Genomic DNA, 20,258 nt, shown 5'->3' on the forward strand with positions numbered 1-20,258 from the left:
GGGCCTCCTGGTCAGAATCTTATGAACGTGTTATCTCAACTTTTCTCTATCCTGTAGGTTGCAAGTAGTCCAACCTCTAGCGAACAGAATCTGGTAAGGGAACATTGGAAAGAACAAAGTAAGATATGTCCATAGACTAAGCTCTAGTGTACAAAAGCCATTATAAAACTCAACCCGCCAAACAATGCAAACCAGAAAAACAAATCAACCGAAAAAGAAACACCAATTAAGATATATCAAAACCCCAATATGCAACACATTCACCAAGTAAAAGCCTCCTCGGCAAAATCAACCACAGCACCCTTCCCAATCCTCCCCCTAGCCGCAGCTCTAACTTCATCCGCAAAAGCCCCAGGCCCACAAACACTCACCAGCGTAGCACCGGTGCGGCCAGGCAAAATCTCATCAAGCACAACATCCGGCCGACACCTACCAGCCTGCATCGTGACCGAAGGGGACGGGCTGACGATATCAGACGCCTTGCGCGGTTTCGACACGAACAACTTGACAGTCAAGATATCGCGCCGGCCCGGCAGGCGCAGAATCTGGTCCATGAACTTGCTAACCCATGATAAGTGATCTGTTGAGCGGACGGACCAAACGAGGTAGACGCGGCGGGTAGCTGCGGTGCCTTCGTTTGCTGCTTGGACTAATTGGCGGGTGTAGAGGAGGTGGTGTGTGATACCCGCGCCTGCGGAGAAGAGGACTGCTGTCCCGTAGCTTGCGGGATTGCTTGGGTGGGAGCCGTAGGGGCCTTCAATGAAGCCCGAGAGGGAGAGGGATTTTGAAGGGGAGGCGTTGGCGAGGTTGAAGAGGCGGCGGGTCATGCCTTTTTGGGCGCCGATGATTAGGGAGACTTGGGTTTTTGTTGTTGAGGGGAGGGTAATTTGTTTTTCGAGGTCTGCGTATTTGGAGGATTGGATTTGGGGGGTTGAGGCGTCTTCGGCCCAGGCGATTGAGAAAGGGTGTGACATCCACCAGGAGATTTGGGGGATGTAGGCGAAGACGTGGCAGCCTGGTTTGATATCGATGCGTTTTGGGAGGTGGAAGGTTACGCGGCAGGCTTCGCCGGGAAGGGCTTGGACGGTCATTGTGGTTGTTCCTCCTGTTGAGACGTTGAGGTGGAGGAGGCGAATGAGACGGGCTGAGCGTTCTAGGAACCAGATGACTGCTATGGCGATTGCCCAGCTTAGTTGGGGGAGGTTGTCGAGTTTGAGGTGCAGGAAGACGCCGAGGTAGGCTAGTACCGCTGCTAGTTGGTGGAGGTGAAGGAATGTCTCGTAGAAAGCGTGGCGGACTGGGGATGGAGAGTGCAGGGCCAAGAAGATCATTGCGACGGTTCCAACGAGGCCCCAGGTGAAGAATGGGGTTGATCGAAGTCGGATCAGCATGTCGGCGAAGTCTTGCTCGTCCACGGCGTTGACGGCCCATGCGGCTGTGTGGACGACTGATTCAACTACTACCATACGGCCCAGCCAGCGGTGGAGGAGGTTGTATGTGTCGAAGCTGATGTGAAGAATTGATATTAAGGGATTGTTTCGGCCGGCGAGAACGAAGAGAGGGACCATGTTGAGGACGGCCAGCGTCCCGGATCGTCCGCGGAGCTCAGCCACGAGCGCTGCCTTGTGGTTGACCTTGTAGTCCAGGAAGACGCAGTATGCGACTTGGCTGGAGAAGTAGAGGAAGACAAGGATGGTCTGTAGTCTGGAGGGCAGGGTGCCGACGCTCACGACGGAGGAAAGTTGCAGCTCTCGATTGTGTCTCTTGTTTCCCAATGGGGCATAGAGAAAGTGCTTCTTCATATTGGGCCACCATGATGAGCTTTCCTGTGCCCAAAAAGTTTGCTGCTTCTTGTTGGCTCCAGAGGCGGTGATTTGGCGAAGATATGCATGGCTAATCTGGGCCACTCGACCGCAGAATAATACGACAGCCAAGAAGGCGAGTGAGGAGTAGATGATGCGAGTGATGATCACATCGCGAGGAACATCTACTCCCCCAAGCCCCTTGAATACTCATATATGTACGTGTCGTCTGATCCGTAGGCTCGTGTATCGATAGGCGGAGAGGCTGCCATTGGATCTTGGCAGAAGATGAAACGGTCTCACGATAAATGTATCGGGTGCGGCTGGTCAACAGCGGTGGAATATTTGAACGTGCAGGAGTCGAGGTCGAAGACAGATGAAATGAAAATATAGAGCCGACAGGGCAATAGCGAGGGTATAGTGAGAAGAAGTCCTTTGTTGCGCGACAAAGACGGTGTCACAATAGGGACATTGTAGCAAACAATGAACAAAGCGTGTCAGATTGGATCAAAGTCCACAATGTGAACAATGGGGACAAAAACAGATCAAAGGCGATCAAAACAGATCCAAGCAGATCTTGAGGAATCTGAGAACTTGGTTAGGGCGTCATCAAGAATTGGGTTGGGGAAGACTCACTGGAATGCCAGCAAGGGATGTAGTCTGTTCAGCCCTGGTCACTTTTCGCAGATATTCGGAGATATTCAGGATAATCTCAACAATGCGCACCAAAGTACTATCAAAAAAGAGGTCAAAGAAGGTAAATGCGATCAACGCAGTCAAGCCAAGAGAAAAGAATGAATGTCGATCCAAATCGAAGAAAGCTCTGACTTCAGGTTCGGCGGCTGGAGTTTTAAAGGACTGCAGGTTGACATGTCAGTGTTTGCCCCTATATGGGCTGATTGGCAACTGTTCAAGGCGTTTAGATTGCTCCAGCCTATCGGGAGGACTCCTGGAGTGAATCCAAGCCCGCCAGTGTTTCTGAATTGTCCTGAGCCCCTCGCGACGGGCGCTGTGATTTGCTGATCAGTCACCTTGCAGCTCCAGTCCGACCGGCGTCACGCCAATGCTTGGACGAGAGGCCCTGGATCATTTCGAACTGTCCGGTTTAATATATTTTCCTCGCAAGAGTTTTCCACTGGCTCCAGTTGCCCATGTGTTTCCTCAGACATGGGCTTTGTCTAGTGTTTCAAGTCGATGCACAGACCAAACATGTCATATATGCACGTTACATTTGAGTATATACTCCGTCGACTCCGACCCCCGTTCTATTGGCACTGATGCTGGTATCGGGAGATGTCTAGGCAGTCAGGAGATCCGACACATAAGAATAATGCAGGAATATATTCAGGTTCTAATTTATGTACACGCTGGACCTCGGGATTTATTCTCAAACACGGAGTCTTTACCGACCCATCCATCCGCCATCCACTGTCAAAATCTCACCAGAGACATAACCACTAGCCCGACTGGCAAGATACACCACCGCACCCTTGAAATCTTCCGGTGAGCCCCACCGACCCGCCGGGATGCGAGCCATGATTGCTGTGTTGCGATTGGCATCATTAATCAGCGCCGTGTTCATATCTGTAGCGATATATCCAGGCGCAATCGCATTAACATTGATGCCCTTGGAGATCCATTCATTGGACAGCGCCTTGGTCAACTGTCCAATACCACCCTTGGCCGCCGCGTAGGCGGGGACGGTGATTCCGCCCTGGAAGGTGAGCAGCGAAGCAACGTTAATAATCGAGCCTCGGCGTCCGGAGGGGAATTCGGAGGCGTCGCGCGCTAGTAGATAGGCACCGAATTCTCGGCACAGAGCAAAGACGGAGGAAAGGTTCACTTCGAGCACCTGTATTTTTGTTTTTTTCCACAAATTAGATACGGGGTCAAGGGGGCAAGATGGATTGCGAAATCTATATTTGGACGTACCTCGTCCCAGTCTTCATCGGGGAATTGCTCGCTCGGGTGTCGGCGCTGAATACCGGCGCAGTTGACGAGAATCTGCGGCTTCAGGCCTTGACTGGTTAATGCGGGGATGATGCCTTTGACGGCTTGCCGATCCCCCAACTCGGCGACGTGAATCCACGCCTTGCGACCGAGGCGGTTGGTGATTTCGTCTTTGGTAGCTGTGTTGGTGGTATCTCTCTATAAAAAATTAGTTGCTGTCTACGGCTGTCGCGTGGGGACTCGTACCTGGACCAGAATAATATCGGCGCCGGCTTCAGCCAGGGCAAGGGCCATGGCTTGGCCGATGCCTCTTGTTCCGCCGGTGACGAGGGCGGTGGTCCCGCTCAGGGAGAACAAGCTCATTACGTCGGTCATTTTGAAGATGCAATTGAGTATAGAATCTTTGACAGACCCGAGGGAGTTCAAAGCAACTAAATAAGAAAGCGCAGCGAAGCAGATGGAACCCACGCGGGGTTGCTCCGCTGGGGCAATTCCAATAGCCGCTTCAATAGCCGGTCGGCCTTTGGGTCATTTTCGACTTGCTTTTGGCCTGGCTAAACGTTTGAAGAAAAATTAAATTAAACAATTGAACATGCATGAAAATAGCGCACTTTAAGACTAGCCTAATCAGATTGTTTTAAAAAAAAAAAAATTGGAGAAAGACGTGTTGGAGAGGAAGTTCTGTCGAGAACGTTTTCCCATTAGCGTAACTTTCCCCCACAGCCTGAGCTCCTCCAGATGAGTAAGGGACTGGGCTTTTGTGGGGACGCCTCCAAGGCTTTCTCGATGCTCCTCTCAATACTCTTCTAAGGCACCATGGAGGACGAATCCCCAACAGAAAGTGGACGGCGCGACATCGCCAAACGAGTCTCCCGAGCCTGTTTGCATTGCCGACAACGCAAGTCGCGATGTGACCTGTAAGCAGTTGATATGAGCCATCCCCCGAGATCTACACAAAGCTAACCGTGCACAGAGACAGCAACGGCACAGGCAAGCCGCCGTGCCAGCGCTGCGTTCGCGAAAACCGCGAATGCGTGCTCGGCGGCTCCAACCGCGGCGGACGTCGAATCCGCAAGAACAAGATCAAAAACTTCACACCGGCAAATCCATCCCCGAGCAAAGACTCGGATGCTTCAAGTCCAACTAACTCTGAGAATCGTCAATCTGTCTCTTACCCGGGCCCGGTGGTTTTCTTACCACCGAATCCGCCACCCGCTCCGGCGTCCGTAGAAGAGGACGTCGCCTCCATAGACTCCGTCCCGCGCAATCCCTCAGACGCCTGGCAGTGTTTGACCGGCATCGCGCAAGCTCCTGAACCGCGCGAATCGCGCCCAGAATCCACCTTCCCAACATACAATATCCGGAACAGCGTCATTTCCGAGTTTAGCAACCCGGCCGGAATCCGAGCCTACAGACTAGTCCAATCACGCTCGCTAGATCCTGAAACTGTTTGGCAGCTTATTTCGCGCTATGCGGAGAATTTTCACCCATATCTCCCCCTCGTACCGAGGAAGTACTTCGCGCGCACGGCGCTGGACGCGTTCGCCACGGAGAAACACCTTCTTACCGCAGTCTTGACTATCGCATCTAAGGACCTGGTCGATCAGCCAGAGATTCACGAGTACTGCTCGAAATACATGCATGAGTTAATATCCGGAATCGCTGCAGGTGCAGAATGCGACGTCGAAGCAGTCGAGGCACTCCTCCTTCTTGCGGAATGGGAGCCGCAAGGCCTGCGTCCTCGGATTGAGCGCGTGGGCCGGGGAGAGGAAGACCGCGCTGCGTGGATGCATGTCGGTCTTGCGCTTCGATCCGGGTATTTCATTGGAATGGACAGGACTTCTTTCCGAGGTGATCCGTTTGGCGATCAAGAAGGGGAGGCGAGACGACGACTGGCATGGGCCAGCTGCTATGTTTCTGATCGGTTAATTTCTGTGCGCATCGGGCGCGCCTTTTGGTCTCGAGGGCCTGGACCCATGACTGGTCTGGTTAGTCAGGATTTTCCTTCGCTGCAGCCTGCGAAGGAGGGAGAAGAGGACTATGCGAAGATCTTCCAGGCTATGCTCGATCTGACGCAGCTTTATGGAAATGTGCATGAGGTTTTGTATTCGGGGATGCGGACTAGTAATCAGATGATGCTGATGGGGGACTATGTGAAATATGTGGATGATTTCCGGCTCGCAATCTTGAGATGGAAATCGCTTTGGGGGTCTTTGGATTGTGAGTGACTTTAACTCTTTGGGGTTATCTCGTGCTAATTTTATAGGCTCACGGCCCATGAGAGCGACCCTGCAGTTGTCTTACGAGTATCTGCGACTATACACGACTGCCTTTGCATTCCAAGCAGCTATTTCTCAGTCGCTCGCAAAGCCGAAAAGCGATGCACAGGGCCATCGGGAACAACTGCGATCGACATTCAAGAATGTTGCTTCGATGCAAGATTCGCGGTTCATCTATGAGTCTGTTGATGCAGCCAAATCTTATCTGACCATTCTTGTGGATCTTGTCGACCCTGAGAAGCATCTACATTTTATGCCCCTTCGCTTTTATTTGTATGGAATATACTCAGCAGTATTCCTCTACAAGGTAAGAGCACATCTCAGTATCCACATTTTTGGGACCGTCTAACCACCAGATAGGCACGCTCATTCGGTATGATGGTTCCATCCGAAGAAGCAAAAGTCCAAGGCCTAGTCGGTCGAACGACAGAAGTTCTCAAACAAGCAAGCGCCGGCAGCGACGATGTCGGTTCTCGCTACGCACGTCTCTTAGAGCTTCTGTGGAAACCAAAGACGGCAACTTCATCTGGAGACCAGACCAGTGAATTCTCTATGCAAGCAGCCCTTCCAAACCCAGTCACAGACCCAGGATACATGCAATTCAGCCCAGCCAACGACTTCTCATGGCTAGACCTAGAGGCTGTGGGCGACTATGTCTCAGGAGATCAAATCTCCGGCGGTTTGTTAGGGCTGGATGCATTCCAAAACACCTCAGACGTGTACCAAGGACAAGAGCGATCTCAGAGCTGGCAGCCCTCAGCCTGGATGGGGGATATGAGCAGCAATCTTCTTTTCTAGAGATGAGGGATTCTTGCGCGTTTTGTGATACGCTCGTGTCCCCCCACGCCTGTCGACGGCAAATGATGCGGGGCTGCGGGGGCCGTCCTCGGAGATCGCACCGAGAGGGGTAGCCGAGGGCAGCCCCCCATCACTACAGCTTACACCGTACATGTTTAGGGTGTTTGCCTTCGCATTGTTCGTCTTGGTACATTTTTCATCGTCGCATCATGTCACTCAACGAGATTCAGGGTCGACTTGCCCTTATCACCGGTGCTTCGGGAGGGTATGCTGCCTAGTTCACTGACTCCAACGCGAACATGACTGATATTTGTTTAGAATTGGAGCAGCCTGTGCGCACCAGCTCGCGCAGCATGGAGTCAATCTGGCATTGACTTATGCGACCAACCTGGACGCCATGAACGCATTGGTGGCCGATTTGCGCAGCAAGTACGCCGACAAGGAGCTTCGTATCTCGATTCACAAGGTCGATGTCGGGTCCTCGGATGATATAGAAACGATGTTCCAACAAATCGATAAAGAGCACGGCCATCGACCAGACATCTTGATCTCCAACGCCGGGTACGGGAAACGGGTCTCCAACATCTGGGATTGCACTCTTGAAGAGTTTGACTACACACTCCAAGTCAACTTGCGCGCATCCTTCATTCTAGTGAAGGGTGTTGTAGAGCGCATGAAGAGCCAGAATTGGGGACGGATAGTGTTCATGTCCTCGATTGCTGCCCAAGGCGGAGGTATTAATGGATGCCGTAAGTGATTGTGCTTTTCTGCTTTTTGCCTTTCAAAGATCGATCATTAACCCGTCACTAGACTACGCCGCTTCCAAGGGTGGATTGACTGGTATGATGAAGAACCTCTCGACCAGGCTCGCTGAGTTCAATATTAGTGTCAATGATGTGGCTCCCGCTATGATCGGTGAGACTGGCATGATTCCTAATGCAGCGGCTATTCCTGAAGTGGCGGCTGGTATACCTATTGGACGCCTTGGGACGCCCGAGGAGACGGCTAATGTTGTTACCATGCTCGTGAAGACGGGCTATATGACTGGCCAGAGTCTTCTACTGGCTGGAGGGTTGAAATAAGCACATTGTACATGAAACTGGACCACGCATTATGATATAATATTAAATTGAAACAACACATCATATTCTGATTCATGCAATTAAATTCATTTCAACACCTCTCCTCGTAAAGTTCATCACTTGCTCTATTTTCACATCGGGTATTTTCAATCATCATCATCAACATCAAAACCAACTCCCACTCTACAAAGAACCATTCGACCCCCGTCTGTTCTCAATAATAACCTTGACAACGGGGTTTCCTTCCTCATCAACACCCTTTCCAGCAAGCGTGAACGCCCGCTCTCCCTCCTCAAGCTTCAGTCTATGCGTAACAACCTTCTCCTCAACACTCTTCATCTTCCCACTAGCCAGCAACGCAATAGCCGCAGGGTACGCATACCCATCATACCGGAAGACACCAATGATATCAACCTCCCTCAGCGCCGCCGCGCCAACAGGTAGCGTCTGAATGGGATTACCCATGCCAATCTGCACCAGCACACCGCCAGGCGCACTAGCATAAATACCCGCCTGCACACAAGCCGGCACACCCGTGCAGTCATAGACACGACTGAAACCCGGGTTCACAAGCCCATCCGTAGAAGCAGCAGCCTCAGTTAGAACACCCGCGACGCGCTGCGCATTCTCAAGCGCATACGCCGTCTGCTCAGCATGAGGCGCATCCTTCGCAGGAGGAGGCGTCTCAGCCCTAGGAATGAGAATGGTCTTCAGACCAAGACCCATTGACTCTGCGATCGCAAGTCGACGCGCATCAATGTCCGCAACGACGATCTTGGAGAAGTTCTCGCTAGTAGCGAGGGCGCCAGCGAGCAGGAGGCCGATTGCTCCGGCTCCGAAAACCAGTGCTGCGGTCTCTTCGCCGGCGGCGCGGTTCGCCGCGACTTCCTCCTTAGAGGGTGGGTGTGAGCGACGCACGGCGTGCAGAGTCACGGCTAGAGGCTCGACGAGGGCACCGCCGGCATCGGAGACACTGTCTGGAAGAGCGTGGCACATGTCTGCGGGGTGGTTTGTGCGCTCCATGAGGGTACCGTCTAGATGGGGGAATTGCTTTGCGGAGCTGCGGAACTGCATGGCTTTGCAGATGTTGTAGCGGCCTTGTTTGCAGAGGGCGCAGGAGCGGCAGGGAAGACCGACTTCGAGGGCGACGCGGTCGCCGACCTTGAACTTTGAGACGGCGCTACCGGCGGCTGTTACTATGCCGGCAGATTCGTGGCCGAGACACATTGGGCTGCGGACGACGAAGTCGCCATTGCGGCCGTGGCTGTAGTAGTGGAGGTCTGAGCCGCAGAGGCCGGTTGCGCGGACGGAGACTTGGACTTCTGAGTCTGCTGGGGAGGAGATTGTGCGTTGTTCCTGGGACTGTTAGCTTGGATGTACAGGGTATTGGTCGTATGATGGGGATTTACCAGGCGGAGATCCTTTGCGCCGTGGAGGACGAGCGCGGTGGTGGTTGTTTCGGTCATTGTGAAGGTTGTGCAGGGCCAAAAGAGAAAGGATTGAAACGGAAGAGACTTGGAAAAGACCGTTCAAGTAGCTCGGAAGTCACGACCTCACGGCATTTGGGCTCCGTCATTCCCCTCAAAACAACCCCACTGCGGCGTCGTGGGGGGAAAGATTCGCCCGGAGGTGCTCCGCTGTCGGCTTTTGTCCAACTGTAGTAACTTCATTCCCCGACGTGGGGGGCAGTCTTTTGGTGTTCAAACGCAACAGTGTAGATGGTAGGAAAGTCGAGTCCAGGGTGCAGAGGGTGAAAAGATAGTCAAATAGTGCAGTACTGCGCAACATAAGATGAACAAAGACTCGCTGAGCGTTGGAACGGACAGAAGGCCAGAAGTATAGACGTGGGAGGAGCCCGCATGGGGGTCCATTTCGCGATAGCGGGGATCTCTCCAGCTGCCCAGGTGGTACTTTCAGATTTCTTTCGCTCGAGTAATTGTTCCCCTGTTTCTCTTCTGTAATTGCTACTCATCGCTTGCATTTCTCCTACCGTGTCCTCAATATACTCAAAACTGTGAGCAGTTCAATATTCTCAAGCGCAGCTCCAAGGCTAATCGATCAGATTACATCATGTCGCAATCCGCTCTCCTCATCGGAGAAATCACACACGCGCGCAAGGAGTGGGAGAGCATTTCTTCGCTTCTCAGCTTGAAGGTAAGCGCATCGCATCAAGTCGCGTATATTCGCTAATGAAAATCCAGGAATTCCCCAGCGGAACCAGAGAGGACTTCATTGCGAACTGCAAGGCCGGCCAGTATGACGATGTGGTGGCACTTTACCGGTCAAACAATTCTACCAAAGTAAGACTTCAATTGAAACGCAAGGCTCTTAAGCTAACAGTTCAGTACACCGGTCCCTTCAATGCGGAGATGGTTGCAGTTCTGCCCAAGTCTCTGAAGTATATCTGTCACAATGGCGCGGGTTACGATAACATCGATGTCGCAGCTTGCTCCGAGAGGAACATTGCCGTGTCCAGCACACCCGTTGCGGTGAACGATGCGACAGCCGATGTAGGAATTTTCCTCATGATTGGTGCTTTGCGCCAGGCTCACGTGCCCATCACTGCGCTCCGCGAAGGTATGTAGTCTCTTTCCCCCGCAATTGGATTGCAGGAATTGATTATGTATGCATAGGCAAGTGGCAAGGCCCTATCACTGCAGGTGGACGAGAATACAGAACATCCCTGGGCAACGACCCCAAGAACAAGGTCCTTGGAATTCTGGGCATGGGAGGTATTGGTCGGGTAAGCACATCAGTATTCCAGTCTGAGTTGCATCAATTGACAAAGACCAGGAAATGGCTATCCGAGCTAAGGCCTTCGGAATGAAGATTCAATACCACAACCGATCGCGCTTACCTGCGGATCTCGAGGCCGGCGCAACATATGTCTCCTTCGACGAGCTGCTCGCAAACGCAGACGTGCTGAGTCTGAACCTTGCTTTGAACGCATCAACGCGCCACATCATTGGCGCGACCGAGTTCACCAAGATGAAGGATGGTGTGGTGATTGTGAACACTGCACGTGGTGCGCTCATTGATGAGAAGGCTTTGGTTGCTGCCCTGGAATCTGGAAAGGTATGTTCATTGCCCGAAAAGAAATATCCAGACTGACGGTTTTCACAGGTTCGCTCCGCTGGTCTGGATGTGTACGAGTGCGAGCCCCAGATCGAGCCCGGTTTGGTCAGCAACCCTAATGTTATGCTTTTGCCTCATATCGGTACTGCAACCTATGAGACTCAGAAGGATATGGAAATTCTGGTGTTGGATAATCTGCGATCGGCTGTTGAGAAGGGAGAGTTGATTACGCAGGTTCCTGAGCAGAAGAAATAGACGGTAATAATAGTTTGATAGATATTTAGAATGAATTGGAATGATCTTTGTCCCTTGTTGAGTACAGTAAGGACACCTTGGTGTAAAGAGCTCCACATTATGCACGGAGTATGGACCATGAAATGAACGATGAAATCAACGAATTAACAGCGCGAGGGAGATCAAATTTGTAGACACCTTCAATGTCAGGCACAAATCTGCAACGGGTGATGACATAATACATAGTCAAATCTGGCTAGCGTTAGGGCTCGCTTAGGGCCAGATTAGCTAATCGGAAAAAAAAGCGCACCAAATCCAGTGGCTCAAGCGAGCGCCGGACGACGACGAAAAGCGACAACAACTCATCACCGAGGACCATCACACACCCCTCGCCAACTCCTTCAAGATGGTGAGTGCTGCCCGTCCCTATTATCGACCATGAACAATCAGGATCCCATTGCCCACGAAACCCCCGTGTGATACATACGCTACGTCGGCTCTCAGTGTCACCGTCAAATCGACAAATCTTCAAATCACGAATTCGATCATCTGGACCATTGCTAACGAGCGATGCTCTCTACAGGTCCGTTACGCCGCACAGGAGATCTCTTCGGCCAAGAGCGCCCGCGCGCGCGGCTCTTACCTGCGTGTCTCCTTCAAGAACACCCGTGAGACCGCCCAGGCCATCAACGGCATGAAGCTGTCCAAGGCCCTCACCTTCCTTGAGAACGTCACCACCAAGACCATGGCCGTTCCCATGCGCCGCTACGCCGGTTCCACCGGTCGCACCGCCCAGGGTGAGTTTCCCTGAAAAAAAAATTCCGATCGATCGACTTGGAGGATTTGTGGGACGGATAGCATCGCCAATTCTACGACAGCCATGTGAAGGGAATTTGATGAGGAAAATCATTCAGAGGAGGAGGATTCACTGGCTTATTGGCGATGCTGTGGTTGTCGATTTGGGAGAAACTTTGCAGGAATTTTGGACTGACCTTTTTGGTTCCTAGGCAAGCAGTTCGGTGTCTCCAAGGCCCGCTGGCCCGTCAAGTCCGCTGAGCACATCATCGATCTGCTCAAGAACGCCGAGGCCAACGCCGATGGCAAGGGTCTCGACACCAACGCCCTGATCGTCAAGCGCATCCAGGTCAACCAGGCCCCCAAGGGTCGCCGCCGCACTTACCGTGCTCACGGTCGTGTACGTTTTTGACAACCGGCTTTTATTGTATTACAAAGCTCATACTAATTTCTGCTCAGATCAACCCCTACATGACCAACCCCTGCCACATCGAGCTCATCCTCACCGAGGCCGATGAGGAGGTCAAGAAGGGCCCCTCCGACGCCCAGGTCCGTCTCTCTTCCCGCCAGCGTGGTACCCAGATCCGCCGTGCTCTCATCGAGGCATAAACGGATCGCCATAAGAAGGTGTGAGGGGACGATGTGAAAAGATTTTTGCGACGGGAAGGATCGGAGTTCTGTGCATCTGCTGTGTATGTGGAACGGAATCGATACCGGATCATACAGATTTAAGGTCATGGCGCCAATACTCGGAGGAGAACCAAATAAAAAGTTTAAACGATCTGGCCCAGGATGGAAATAGGATTCTGTACTTCCCGATCCAATCATGATACAAACGTGGTTCTTTCTCCGTGACTCTTTTATGGGCTTCCTTTTTTTCTCCTTGGAGACTGTTCTGCTTTCGATCTTGACGGCTTCTCGCGTGCTTTGGTCCTAATATGATCTCCTTTTGATGTTCTACGTTCGACTGGATTTTGTAGTGATGACTTGCAAGTTTGATCTTGGGCGACTAGGCTCTGCAGTAACCTTATCTGATGCGGATGTAAGTATTTGAGCCTAGGCTATATCTGGCTTGCCAGCCAGTCATAAACTCATTGATGATCTGCATGCGGGGTGTTGAAAGTACCATTTGTAACCTTGGAAGTATTCCGTGAATAGTACATTTTTGGAACACCGATGCACCTACGGAGTATGTAAGTGCCATTACCTGGGCCGTCAACCCTCGATTTCGAAGTGTTTCCAGGTCTGGGGATCAGCTTCCTACTGTTTCGAACTATATATTTGCTGGTGTCAGCCAGTCAGACCCAAGACCAGACTTGCCCTTGGAAACGTCCACGCGTTCAACCTTAAATGGTCAAATATATCGAGCTCATGTCAGCCACAAGTTGCGCGGAGGGCATTCTTGGCAACCTTGGAACATGATGGGGGCTCAGGTGGCTTCGTCGATTCTTTGTGAGTTCGGGTCCCCAAGATTGACCTGGTGCAGCTATATGAAACGATTAGCTCGAGTGGTGGGGAACTACTGGTGTGTTCGGCAGCAGAGCAGGGCTTCAAGGTGTTACACCCGGCAAATTGCGGTGAGCTTCTCATAGCATACACGAAGACAGTCCAGCAATGTGGCTGACTATTAGAACGTCTACCTCAGACTTGGTGTTATTTGAATGGACATAGAATCTCCCTACTAGACTAGATGAAGATTGTCGAACCCTAGAAGTACTAGTGACTTCTAAAGATAGGACTCGAACAAGCATTTCCCAGGTCTCTGCTACCTCCACACGTAGCTGAGTCAGTATCAACATGGACATTTCCCTGGAGCCTACACTGCAATTGCTTGGCGATGATAAGGTGCGTACGTGGACTGGGGGGTATTCGCCACTGGAGAGAACTTTATATATGAAGAGTATGCTTCGTGACATGCATAGTTCAAGTTGGAGATATATTTCCGCTAAGCGACGCTGTGTGCTAGTGCTGTGAGAGTAGTTCGCCCCCGTTTGGCCCCCCCGGCAAGAATAGCCTGCGTTTGCTTTGGTCAAATTTCCCCCTCGAGTTTTCCCCTGGGATTTCCCCCTGAGACTTGTAATCACCTCAAGTCAAAATGAAGCGCTTCGTGAGAACCTGGACTGCGCGCTCAAGTACTGATTCCTTCTCCACGCTCCCCGCAATCTTGCTAATGGCCCAGCAGGCTCCAGCGACAGCGGCGCCGAACACCGCGAAGACTCCCCCGAAGCAGTGGTCAGGAAGGAATTAGTCTGTACCACCCTCGATATCAATTGACTCCCCACTGACAAAGAACACAGGCGGCATTTTGCGAATCAAACACGAACAGCGGCGAATCGGTATGTGTGTCACAACAAACCTCCAAGACTACCCACTCACAATCCCCCAGCAAGGAGCCGAAATCGTCCACCTCCCCAAGATCGTCGAAGCCGCCGAATCCAGCCCGGAAGCCGCTAAAGAAGCGGCCCTGCGCATTCGAAAATACCTCGCCGATCCCGCAGGCACCCCCAACTCCGCCCAGTACAATGCGATCATGCTCATGCGCATCCTGGCCGACAACCCAGGTCCCACCTTCACGCGCAACTTCGACGCGAAGTTCGTGACAACTATCAAAGAGCTGCTGCGCTCAGGACATGACCTTCACGTCCAGGGCTACTTGCGCCAGTATCTGGAGACACTCGAGCAACAGCGCTCATGGGACGAGAATCTCAAACTGCTGCTTGCCATGTGGGCGAAGGAGAAAACAAAGACAACACGTGGATTTGTGAGTTTGTAATATCTCTGCGCTGAATTAAACTAACAGCCGAAGTTCACTCGTCCTCCTGTCCCGCCCAGATCTTATACCCTACCTGGACCACCCTCCGGATCGCCGAGAAACACACTACCGAAACCCGAGGAAATGGCCGCGCGCATCGAAGAAGCACGGAACAGCGCAAAGCTACTCACGCAATTCATACAGTCGACCTCGCCGAGCGATCTGGAGGACAATGACCTCGTGAAAGAGTTCCTGGATCGCTGCCAAACGTGCGCGCGTATCATCCAGGGCTTCATCCAGGCGAACAATCCCGCTCCGGATGAGGACACACTCTTAACGCTCATTGAGACGAATGATGAGATCTCAGTTGCGATTTCGCGCCAGCAGCGCGCAATGCTGAAGGCTCGCAAGCTCAGAGGGTCTTCGTCGCCTAGCTCGTCAAATGTCAATAGCCCTTCGCCGACGGCTGGGTCTGGCGCCAATGTTCCTGCTGTTTCTACGCCGGCGCCGGCGCCGGCCCCTTCTGCTTCGGATACCGCTCCCTCTGTTGTCTCTGCCGTATCCTCTCCCCCTCCCCCTCCCCCGCCAAAGCATTCACGACCAGACCATGCGGTCGCGGAGTTGCCAAACACTGTTATGACCGGTGGCCGGCAGCCTAGCGCCACGACCAGCCGGTATGAGTATAATGCAGAGGAATTCCAGGTGCGGAATCCCTTTGCAGACGACTATGCCGCTGAGTCGGATAGGCCGCAAGGTTCGCATACTGACCGGGTGCGCTTCCAACCTGCCGAGCAAGAGCGTTAGCTTTACTGCTATATAGGGGATCTTTGGCCCCGATGTCCTTTTTTGAGGATGGAATTGTCCCTTCATTGCGTTCTTTTTCAAGCGCATAGCTTTTTATTCTTTCTTTTTCTATGATACCTTCGCACGTCTTGTCTTACCACCAGCATTGTGCACTTGCAGATTAGCAACATGTACATACGGGTTTTGAATATCTATGCTCAAATATGATACAGATGCCCATACATTTGAAAATTTATTGAACATTCATCAGACTGATTATGGATATCCAGATCATGCGTCCCCCGAAGGGGAATCGCACACCAAAGCAACATAACTTTTTATTCTTCCTCCCAGCTACCTTCGCTCAGTTTTGATGATGACCTTCTTTGACCCTACTGGCGAAACCTCTCCGGGAAATGGTTTTCTCCCCCAAACCCGTCGCCTGCAACAGTCAGCAAACCAGTCCCATCGCGAATAAAAAGACAATCAAACTCACGCTCGCTCATAAATATGATACCGAGGATTCTTCAACTCAGCCCTCAACTTCGCAATATAGACAATCACTTCATCGTGAGACCACGGCTCCGGTGCCCCGAATTTCGTCAACAACCACATCGACCATCCCTCCATACCAGACATCCAATGCTGAAGATTGACAACCCCAGCCTCCTTGAATTTCTGATCTCGAGCCCAAGGCCCAATAGGCCACTTATATTCTTTTTCATGAATATCAACGAAGCCAGCGTTCTGAAACCGTTCTTTCATCCTCTCCATCGTATCGAGTGGTCGTCTGGCACGCTCCCCACATTCTAATAAGTTAGGGCCCCATGTTCGCAGAGCGTTGTCTGCCGGCAGACTTCCGTCATCACATTCTAGGAAAGGTTTCGCTTCGAGTTGTTCCATCCAGCCACCTGGTCGGAGATTGCTGGCGTTGTTAGATGGTTGAAGAATAAGGCTGGGAAGATCTCACTTGTAGCATTGTGTATAGACGGTTTCCCATTCTGATGGGTCGAAGGAGCCGATCATTATGCGAATGTGAATGAGATCTTGCTCTTCGTTCCATGTCCATGGTTCGAGGATGTTGTCGACTTCTAGAATGCAGTTTGGTGGCATCCAGGTTACGGGTGGCGGGAAAAGGTCGACGCCGCGAACGCTGGCTGTTTCTGTCAAAAACGAATTTTGCTTTTGGACTTAGATGGATGGGAAGGTTCACCTGATGGGAACATGTCGGCGACATCACTGGTAGTCGGTTACTTATGGGTCAATCAATGGCCTTGAGATGTGAAGCATACATGGCCCAGTTGCCTTGACCTGTTCCAAGATCGAGGATGTTCTTTGGGTGATCCCCAATGGGAGAGTAGAATAGAGGATTATCTCGGTCCGAGTCCATGATCAAGGCTAGTAGATGCCTGTTGTCGTCAATACAGCTGGCGGGTTGGTATTCGATCGCACATACCCGGCTTCGTATGTTTCAAATTGCTTTTCATCTGATGGAACGCTGGTCAATGTGAGTGTTTGCTTAGCTCTTTGATACAGAAGCCGTACATGTATTCTTTGTGACTCAATGTTTGATACCTCGAGGCTATTAGTCAAGACCGCGACCGGGATGGAAAACATACCGACGACCATTCTCTTCCAAGCCCCTATAGATCGAGGAACCGATAGATGTTGTTTCCCTGAATTTTTTTAAAACTGCAGTATCAGCTTTATGGTATTGCTTACGATGGCCAATCATCGCCATAATTGCTAGAATAATGGATATCGGGATCCTTGCCCGTTAGCCACCACGATGTGCCCGAACCAGAAGCTCCGTACTCACAATGGCAATTTTACCATCCTTCTCAAGCCGATCAGCCATGGCGGACATGGACATCCGGCTCCAAAGTAAAAAAAGGAGGGGACCAAAGAATTACAAGCGGGTGCGCCCGCAGATCTGTTGATGTGCGACTTCGGATTGGAGGAGACGAGTCACGAATCGGTGTGGCCCCGGCCCCCGGTTGGGAACAAAGAGGTTAGGGTTGGTAGCGCTGGCTTGCTTGGGTACACGGTCTGCTGGCATCTATAGGCTGATCAACACACGGAACCGTTCTCCGCTCCTTAAGATGACTGGGATTGGGCTTTTCATTTCCTTTATACCACGATCCTGGGATATCTCGACGTATATGATGCATACTTCAGTGTTGGTTCTCCACTCGCGTACGTTGGTGGGATCGATATGTCATTGCCAAGGCACATGACTCGGTGTCGCAGCCCGATGTCTTGTGCATTCCTAATGAGTGGGTGAAAGTGATAAGTCATTTACATGCAGGTGGCCGGGTGCCCATATGTAGTTCGCTGCAGGTGGAAACCTCTTATATGGGAAAGCCGAGCCAAAAGAAATAAAACGCTACATGCTCATAACCTTGGGAGTATGTGGACAAAATGGTTCAAAAATTATACTATAGGATATCTACACATGGTTTCTTCTTGATATCCGTAAGAAGTACTTTAGGCTAAATCTCATCTTCAAGATGATTCATGCACGTGTGAATAGACCCTTCTGGCTCAAATTACTCCGTAAACACCCCGAAAATCCGGCTGGGCATTGAAGCACGACTGGAAGACGAATACCCGGATACGAGAGTAAGAAGTCAGATGAAGGAATAGGCTACCAAATAGGCTATGCGGGAACGCGGATCCCGAAAACCTTACTTGGTACCCCGTATATAAGCCCGGCACAATGACGCAAAATAACATCGACAGCTAGTCTCAGGTCTCAGAAGATATTCCAAAAATCACACAAACCAAATAATTTCAAGATGACCGAAATGCGTGCCCTCATCCAGCAAGCCGCCACCTCTAAAACCCTCACTTTAACAAAAACACCACTTCCAACCCCAACGCAGGAGGAACACCTGATCCAGGTGAAAGCATGCAGTCCCTGTGCAGGAGAACTCCTCTGGCCAGCCAACTTTCCACCCGCCAACCCACGTACTCTGATCCCATGCCCCGACGTGGCGGGAGTAGTGGTCTCGGCCCCACCAGGCTCTCCATTCCAGCCCGGTGACTCTGTCTACGCGCGCACCAACTACATTCGACCCGGCAATGCGTGTGACTATACTGTCGCTCCTACAGATGAGCTGGCGCATATGCCGAAAGGGATGAGCTTTGTCCAGGCTGCCGCGGTACCTGTTTCAGCGCAGACGGCGTGGCAGATTCTTCTTGTGCAGACTTTTGGGGAGTTGGATTGGGAAGCCGCGAAGAAAATCTGGGGCGGCAAGAAGGTTCTCGTTACGGCTGCGTCTGGGGGTGTTGGGATGTGGGTTGTGCAGTTGGCGGGGTTACTGGGGGCGGAGGTGGTAGGGACCGCTGGCGGGAATATGGGGGTTGTGAAAGAGTTGGGTGCGGAGGTGCTTGACTATCGGACCACTGACTTGAAGGCATGGGCGAAAGAGGAGAAGGTGGATGTTGTTATTGATTGTGTTGGGGGAAAATCTTTGCGGGATGCATGGTGGACTGTTAAGGATGGAGGCGTGGTGCTGAGTATTTTCCAGCCACCTTTGATGGTCATCCCGGAAAATTTCGAGGGTAAAGGTGTGAAAGATGTATTCTTTGTTATGCAACCTGTTGGCGATCAGCTGAAGGAGATCACCAAATTGATCGAGGAGGGGAAATGCCGAGGGATTGTTGACAGTGTTTGGCCGTTTGAGCAGTATGAGGAGGCATTCAGGAGGCTGGATACAGGTCACGCAAAGGGGAAGATCATCTTGGATCTTGGACTGAATTAGGAGGAGGTTGGGGAATTTGTGCCCCTGTCTATCTTGCATTATAGTATTATGCACTGCAAATCAACTCTGCATCCTCAAGTCTTCCTACCGTTGCTTTCTCCACCTGTGGAGCTAAGCTAGCTTGGCTTTCTACAAACTTATGATTTCGGGTTTGTTTTTCGCCGTATTATCAACGAGTCTTGAGTCGATGTCTTATGTGCTGTCGTTTCAGCCCTTTCCAAACCGTGCCTGACAGGTAGATCCGCCGATCCGCGAACCTTGAGGCATCCGAACCCACGTGGCTGAACAGTCTAAATAGCTATATGCTGGCATAGTTGTATCCAGGGGAACAAGAAAAAGAGCCGAGCTTAGAGGTACACAGTTGAGAATTGAATCGGAGGAGTGCCTGGGGCTTACGGTGCACTTTATCTTTAACGGCGAAGGTACTATATAGATCTTGGCATGCTCCATAATCTGATTTGTACATTTGAAGTGTTGCCCTCGGCTGAGCAATACGTGTTTGTACTTGTAATAGGATAGACTTAAGCCTGGTGTTAGTGATCATCTGTGAAAATCCGACCAAGCGGCATAGATCACAAGAGTGAACTGTCAGGTACTTACCATCGATTTTTATGTGAAACCCTAGATTCTCGTGAAGTACTAGCCGGTTTCAAAAGATTTAGCCTGGTTTGCAAACGGCGATAAACGCGATCACTCAATGAAATGGGTCAAATGTCCGACCGCCGATGTCATTTCAAGTGCGCCCTCTTATGATCTCCGCGTTCTTAATCATTAAGACACAATATCCATCAATCAAAAATTACCTTTTACCTGTCATCCCCCTGGGCCCATCAATCTGAAACTCGGAGCATCCTTGTTCGGCGCGTGGAGCCATGCTTGGCAGCCTTAGCCCCAGGAACGTCGGGCTTGTCTCGGGAGCAAAAATTCTCGGCCTAAATCAA

General features: G+C 51.5%; 10 protein-coding genes across 10 annotated transcripts; 6 read left to right on the top strand and 4 right to left on the bottom strand.

Moving 5' to 3' along the window:
* Nucleotides 1-260: 260 nt before the first annotated feature.
* Nucleotides 261-1,802, bottom strand: N7506_006634 (ferric reductase family protein; the record flags this gene model as incomplete). The annotated part of the gene is made up of 1 exon (XM_056955927.1): nt 261-1,802. One exon carries the CDS (start codon nt 1,800-1,802, stop codon nt 261-263), a length of 1,542 nt encoding a protein of 513 aa, XP_056810261.1.
* Nucleotides 1,803-3,204: 1,402 nt separating this feature from the next.
* N7506_006635 (putative 2-deoxy-D-gluconate 3-dehydrogenase) lies at nt 3,205-4,127 on the bottom strand (the record flags this gene model as incomplete). The annotated part of the gene is made up of 3 exons (XM_056955928.1): nt 3,205-3,654; nt 3,735-3,950; nt 3,999-4,127. The coding sequence occupies 3 exons, from the start codon at nt 4,125-4,127 to the stop codon at nt 3,205-3,207; spliced, it is 795 nt and encodes a 264-aa protein (XP_056810262.1).
* Nucleotides 4,128-4,568: 441 nt separating this feature from the next.
* Nucleotides 4,569-6,829, top strand: N7506_006636 (uncharacterized protein; the record flags this gene model as incomplete). The annotated part of the gene is made up of 4 exons (XM_056955929.1): nt 4,569-4,669; nt 4,726-5,972; nt 6,019-6,338; nt 6,392-6,829. 4 exons carry the CDS (start codon nt 4,569-4,571, stop codon nt 6,827-6,829), a joined length of 2,106 nt encoding a protein of 701 aa, XP_056810263.1.
* A 209-nt stretch (nt 6,830-7,038) lies between these two features.
* N7506_006637 (SDR family NAD(P)-dependent oxidoreductase) lies at nt 7,039-7,911 on the top strand (the record flags this gene model as incomplete). Its single annotated transcript, XM_056955930.1, has 3 exons — nt 7,039-7,094; nt 7,148-7,578; nt 7,640-7,911. The coding sequence occupies 3 exons, from the start codon at nt 7,039-7,041 to the stop codon at nt 7,909-7,911; spliced, it is 759 nt and encodes a 252-aa protein (XP_056810264.1).
* Nucleotides 7,912-8,094: 183 nt separating this feature from the next.
* On the bottom strand, nt 8,095-9,377 carry N7506_006638 (NAD(P)-dependent alcohol dehydrogenase; the record flags this gene model as incomplete). The annotated part of the gene is made up of 2 exons (XM_056955931.1): nt 8,095-9,267; nt 9,321-9,377. 2 exons carry the CDS (start codon nt 9,375-9,377, stop codon nt 8,095-8,097), a joined length of 1,230 nt encoding a protein of 409 aa, XP_056810265.1.
* Nucleotides 9,378-9,981: 604 nt separating this feature from the next.
* Nucleotides 9,982-11,241, top strand: N7506_006639 (D-mandelate dehydrogenase-like dehydrogenase; the record flags this gene model as incomplete). Its single annotated transcript, XM_056955932.1, has 5 exons — nt 9,982-10,065; nt 10,113-10,488; nt 10,545-10,654; nt 10,726-10,986; nt 11,035-11,241. 5 exons carry the CDS (start codon nt 9,982-9,984, stop codon nt 11,239-11,241), a joined length of 1,038 nt encoding a protein of 345 aa, XP_056810266.1.
* Nucleotides 11,242-11,626: 385 nt separating this feature from the next.
* On the top strand, nt 11,627-12,624 carry rpl17 (60S ribosomal protein uL22; the record flags this gene model as incomplete). The annotated part of the gene is made up of 4 exons (XM_056955933.1): nt 11,627-11,629; nt 11,804-12,017; nt 12,228-12,415; nt 12,475-12,624. The coding sequence occupies 4 exons, from the start codon at nt 11,627-11,629 to the stop codon at nt 12,622-12,624; spliced, it is 555 nt and encodes a 184-aa protein (XP_056810267.1).
* Nucleotides 12,625-14,110: 1,486 nt separating this feature from the next.
* N7506_006641 (VHS and GAT domain-containing protein) lies at nt 14,111-15,571 on the top strand (the record flags this gene model as incomplete). The annotated part of the gene is made up of 5 exons (XM_056955934.1): nt 14,111-14,147; nt 14,198-14,262; nt 14,313-14,351; nt 14,402-14,776; nt 14,816-15,571. 5 exons carry the CDS (start codon nt 14,111-14,113, stop codon nt 15,569-15,571), a joined length of 1,272 nt encoding a protein of 423 aa, XP_056810268.1.
* A 333-nt stretch (nt 15,572-15,904) lies between these two features.
* Nucleotides 15,905-17,423, bottom strand: N7506_006642 (class I SAM-dependent methyltransferase; the record flags this gene model as incomplete). Its single annotated transcript, XM_056955935.1, has 9 exons — nt 15,905-15,992; nt 16,047-16,475; nt 16,521-16,707; nt 16,764-16,789; nt 16,843-16,959; nt 17,007-17,048; nt 17,170-17,226; nt 17,273-17,319; nt 17,370-17,423. 9 exons carry the CDS (start codon nt 17,421-17,423, stop codon nt 15,905-15,907), a joined length of 1,047 nt encoding a protein of 348 aa, XP_056810269.1.
* A 925-nt stretch (nt 17,424-18,348) lies between these two features.
* On the top strand, nt 18,349-19,317 carry N7506_006643 (NADP-dependent oxidoreductase; the record flags this gene model as incomplete). Its single annotated transcript, XM_056955936.1, has 1 exon — nt 18,349-19,317. The coding sequence occupies one exon, from the start codon at nt 18,349-18,351 to the stop codon at nt 19,315-19,317; it is 969 nt and encodes a 322-aa protein (XP_056810270.1).
* Between the last annotated feature and the right edge of the window lie 941 nt (nt 19,318-20,258).

This window comes from Penicillium brevicompactum, assembly GCF_028827555.1.
Source record: "Penicillium brevicompactum strain IBT 35665 chromosome Unknown utg000005l_segment0_segment0, whole genome shotgun sequence".
Taxonomy (NCBI): Eukaryota; Fungi; Ascomycota; class Eurotiomycetes; order Eurotiales; family Aspergillaceae; genus Penicillium; species Penicillium brevicompactum.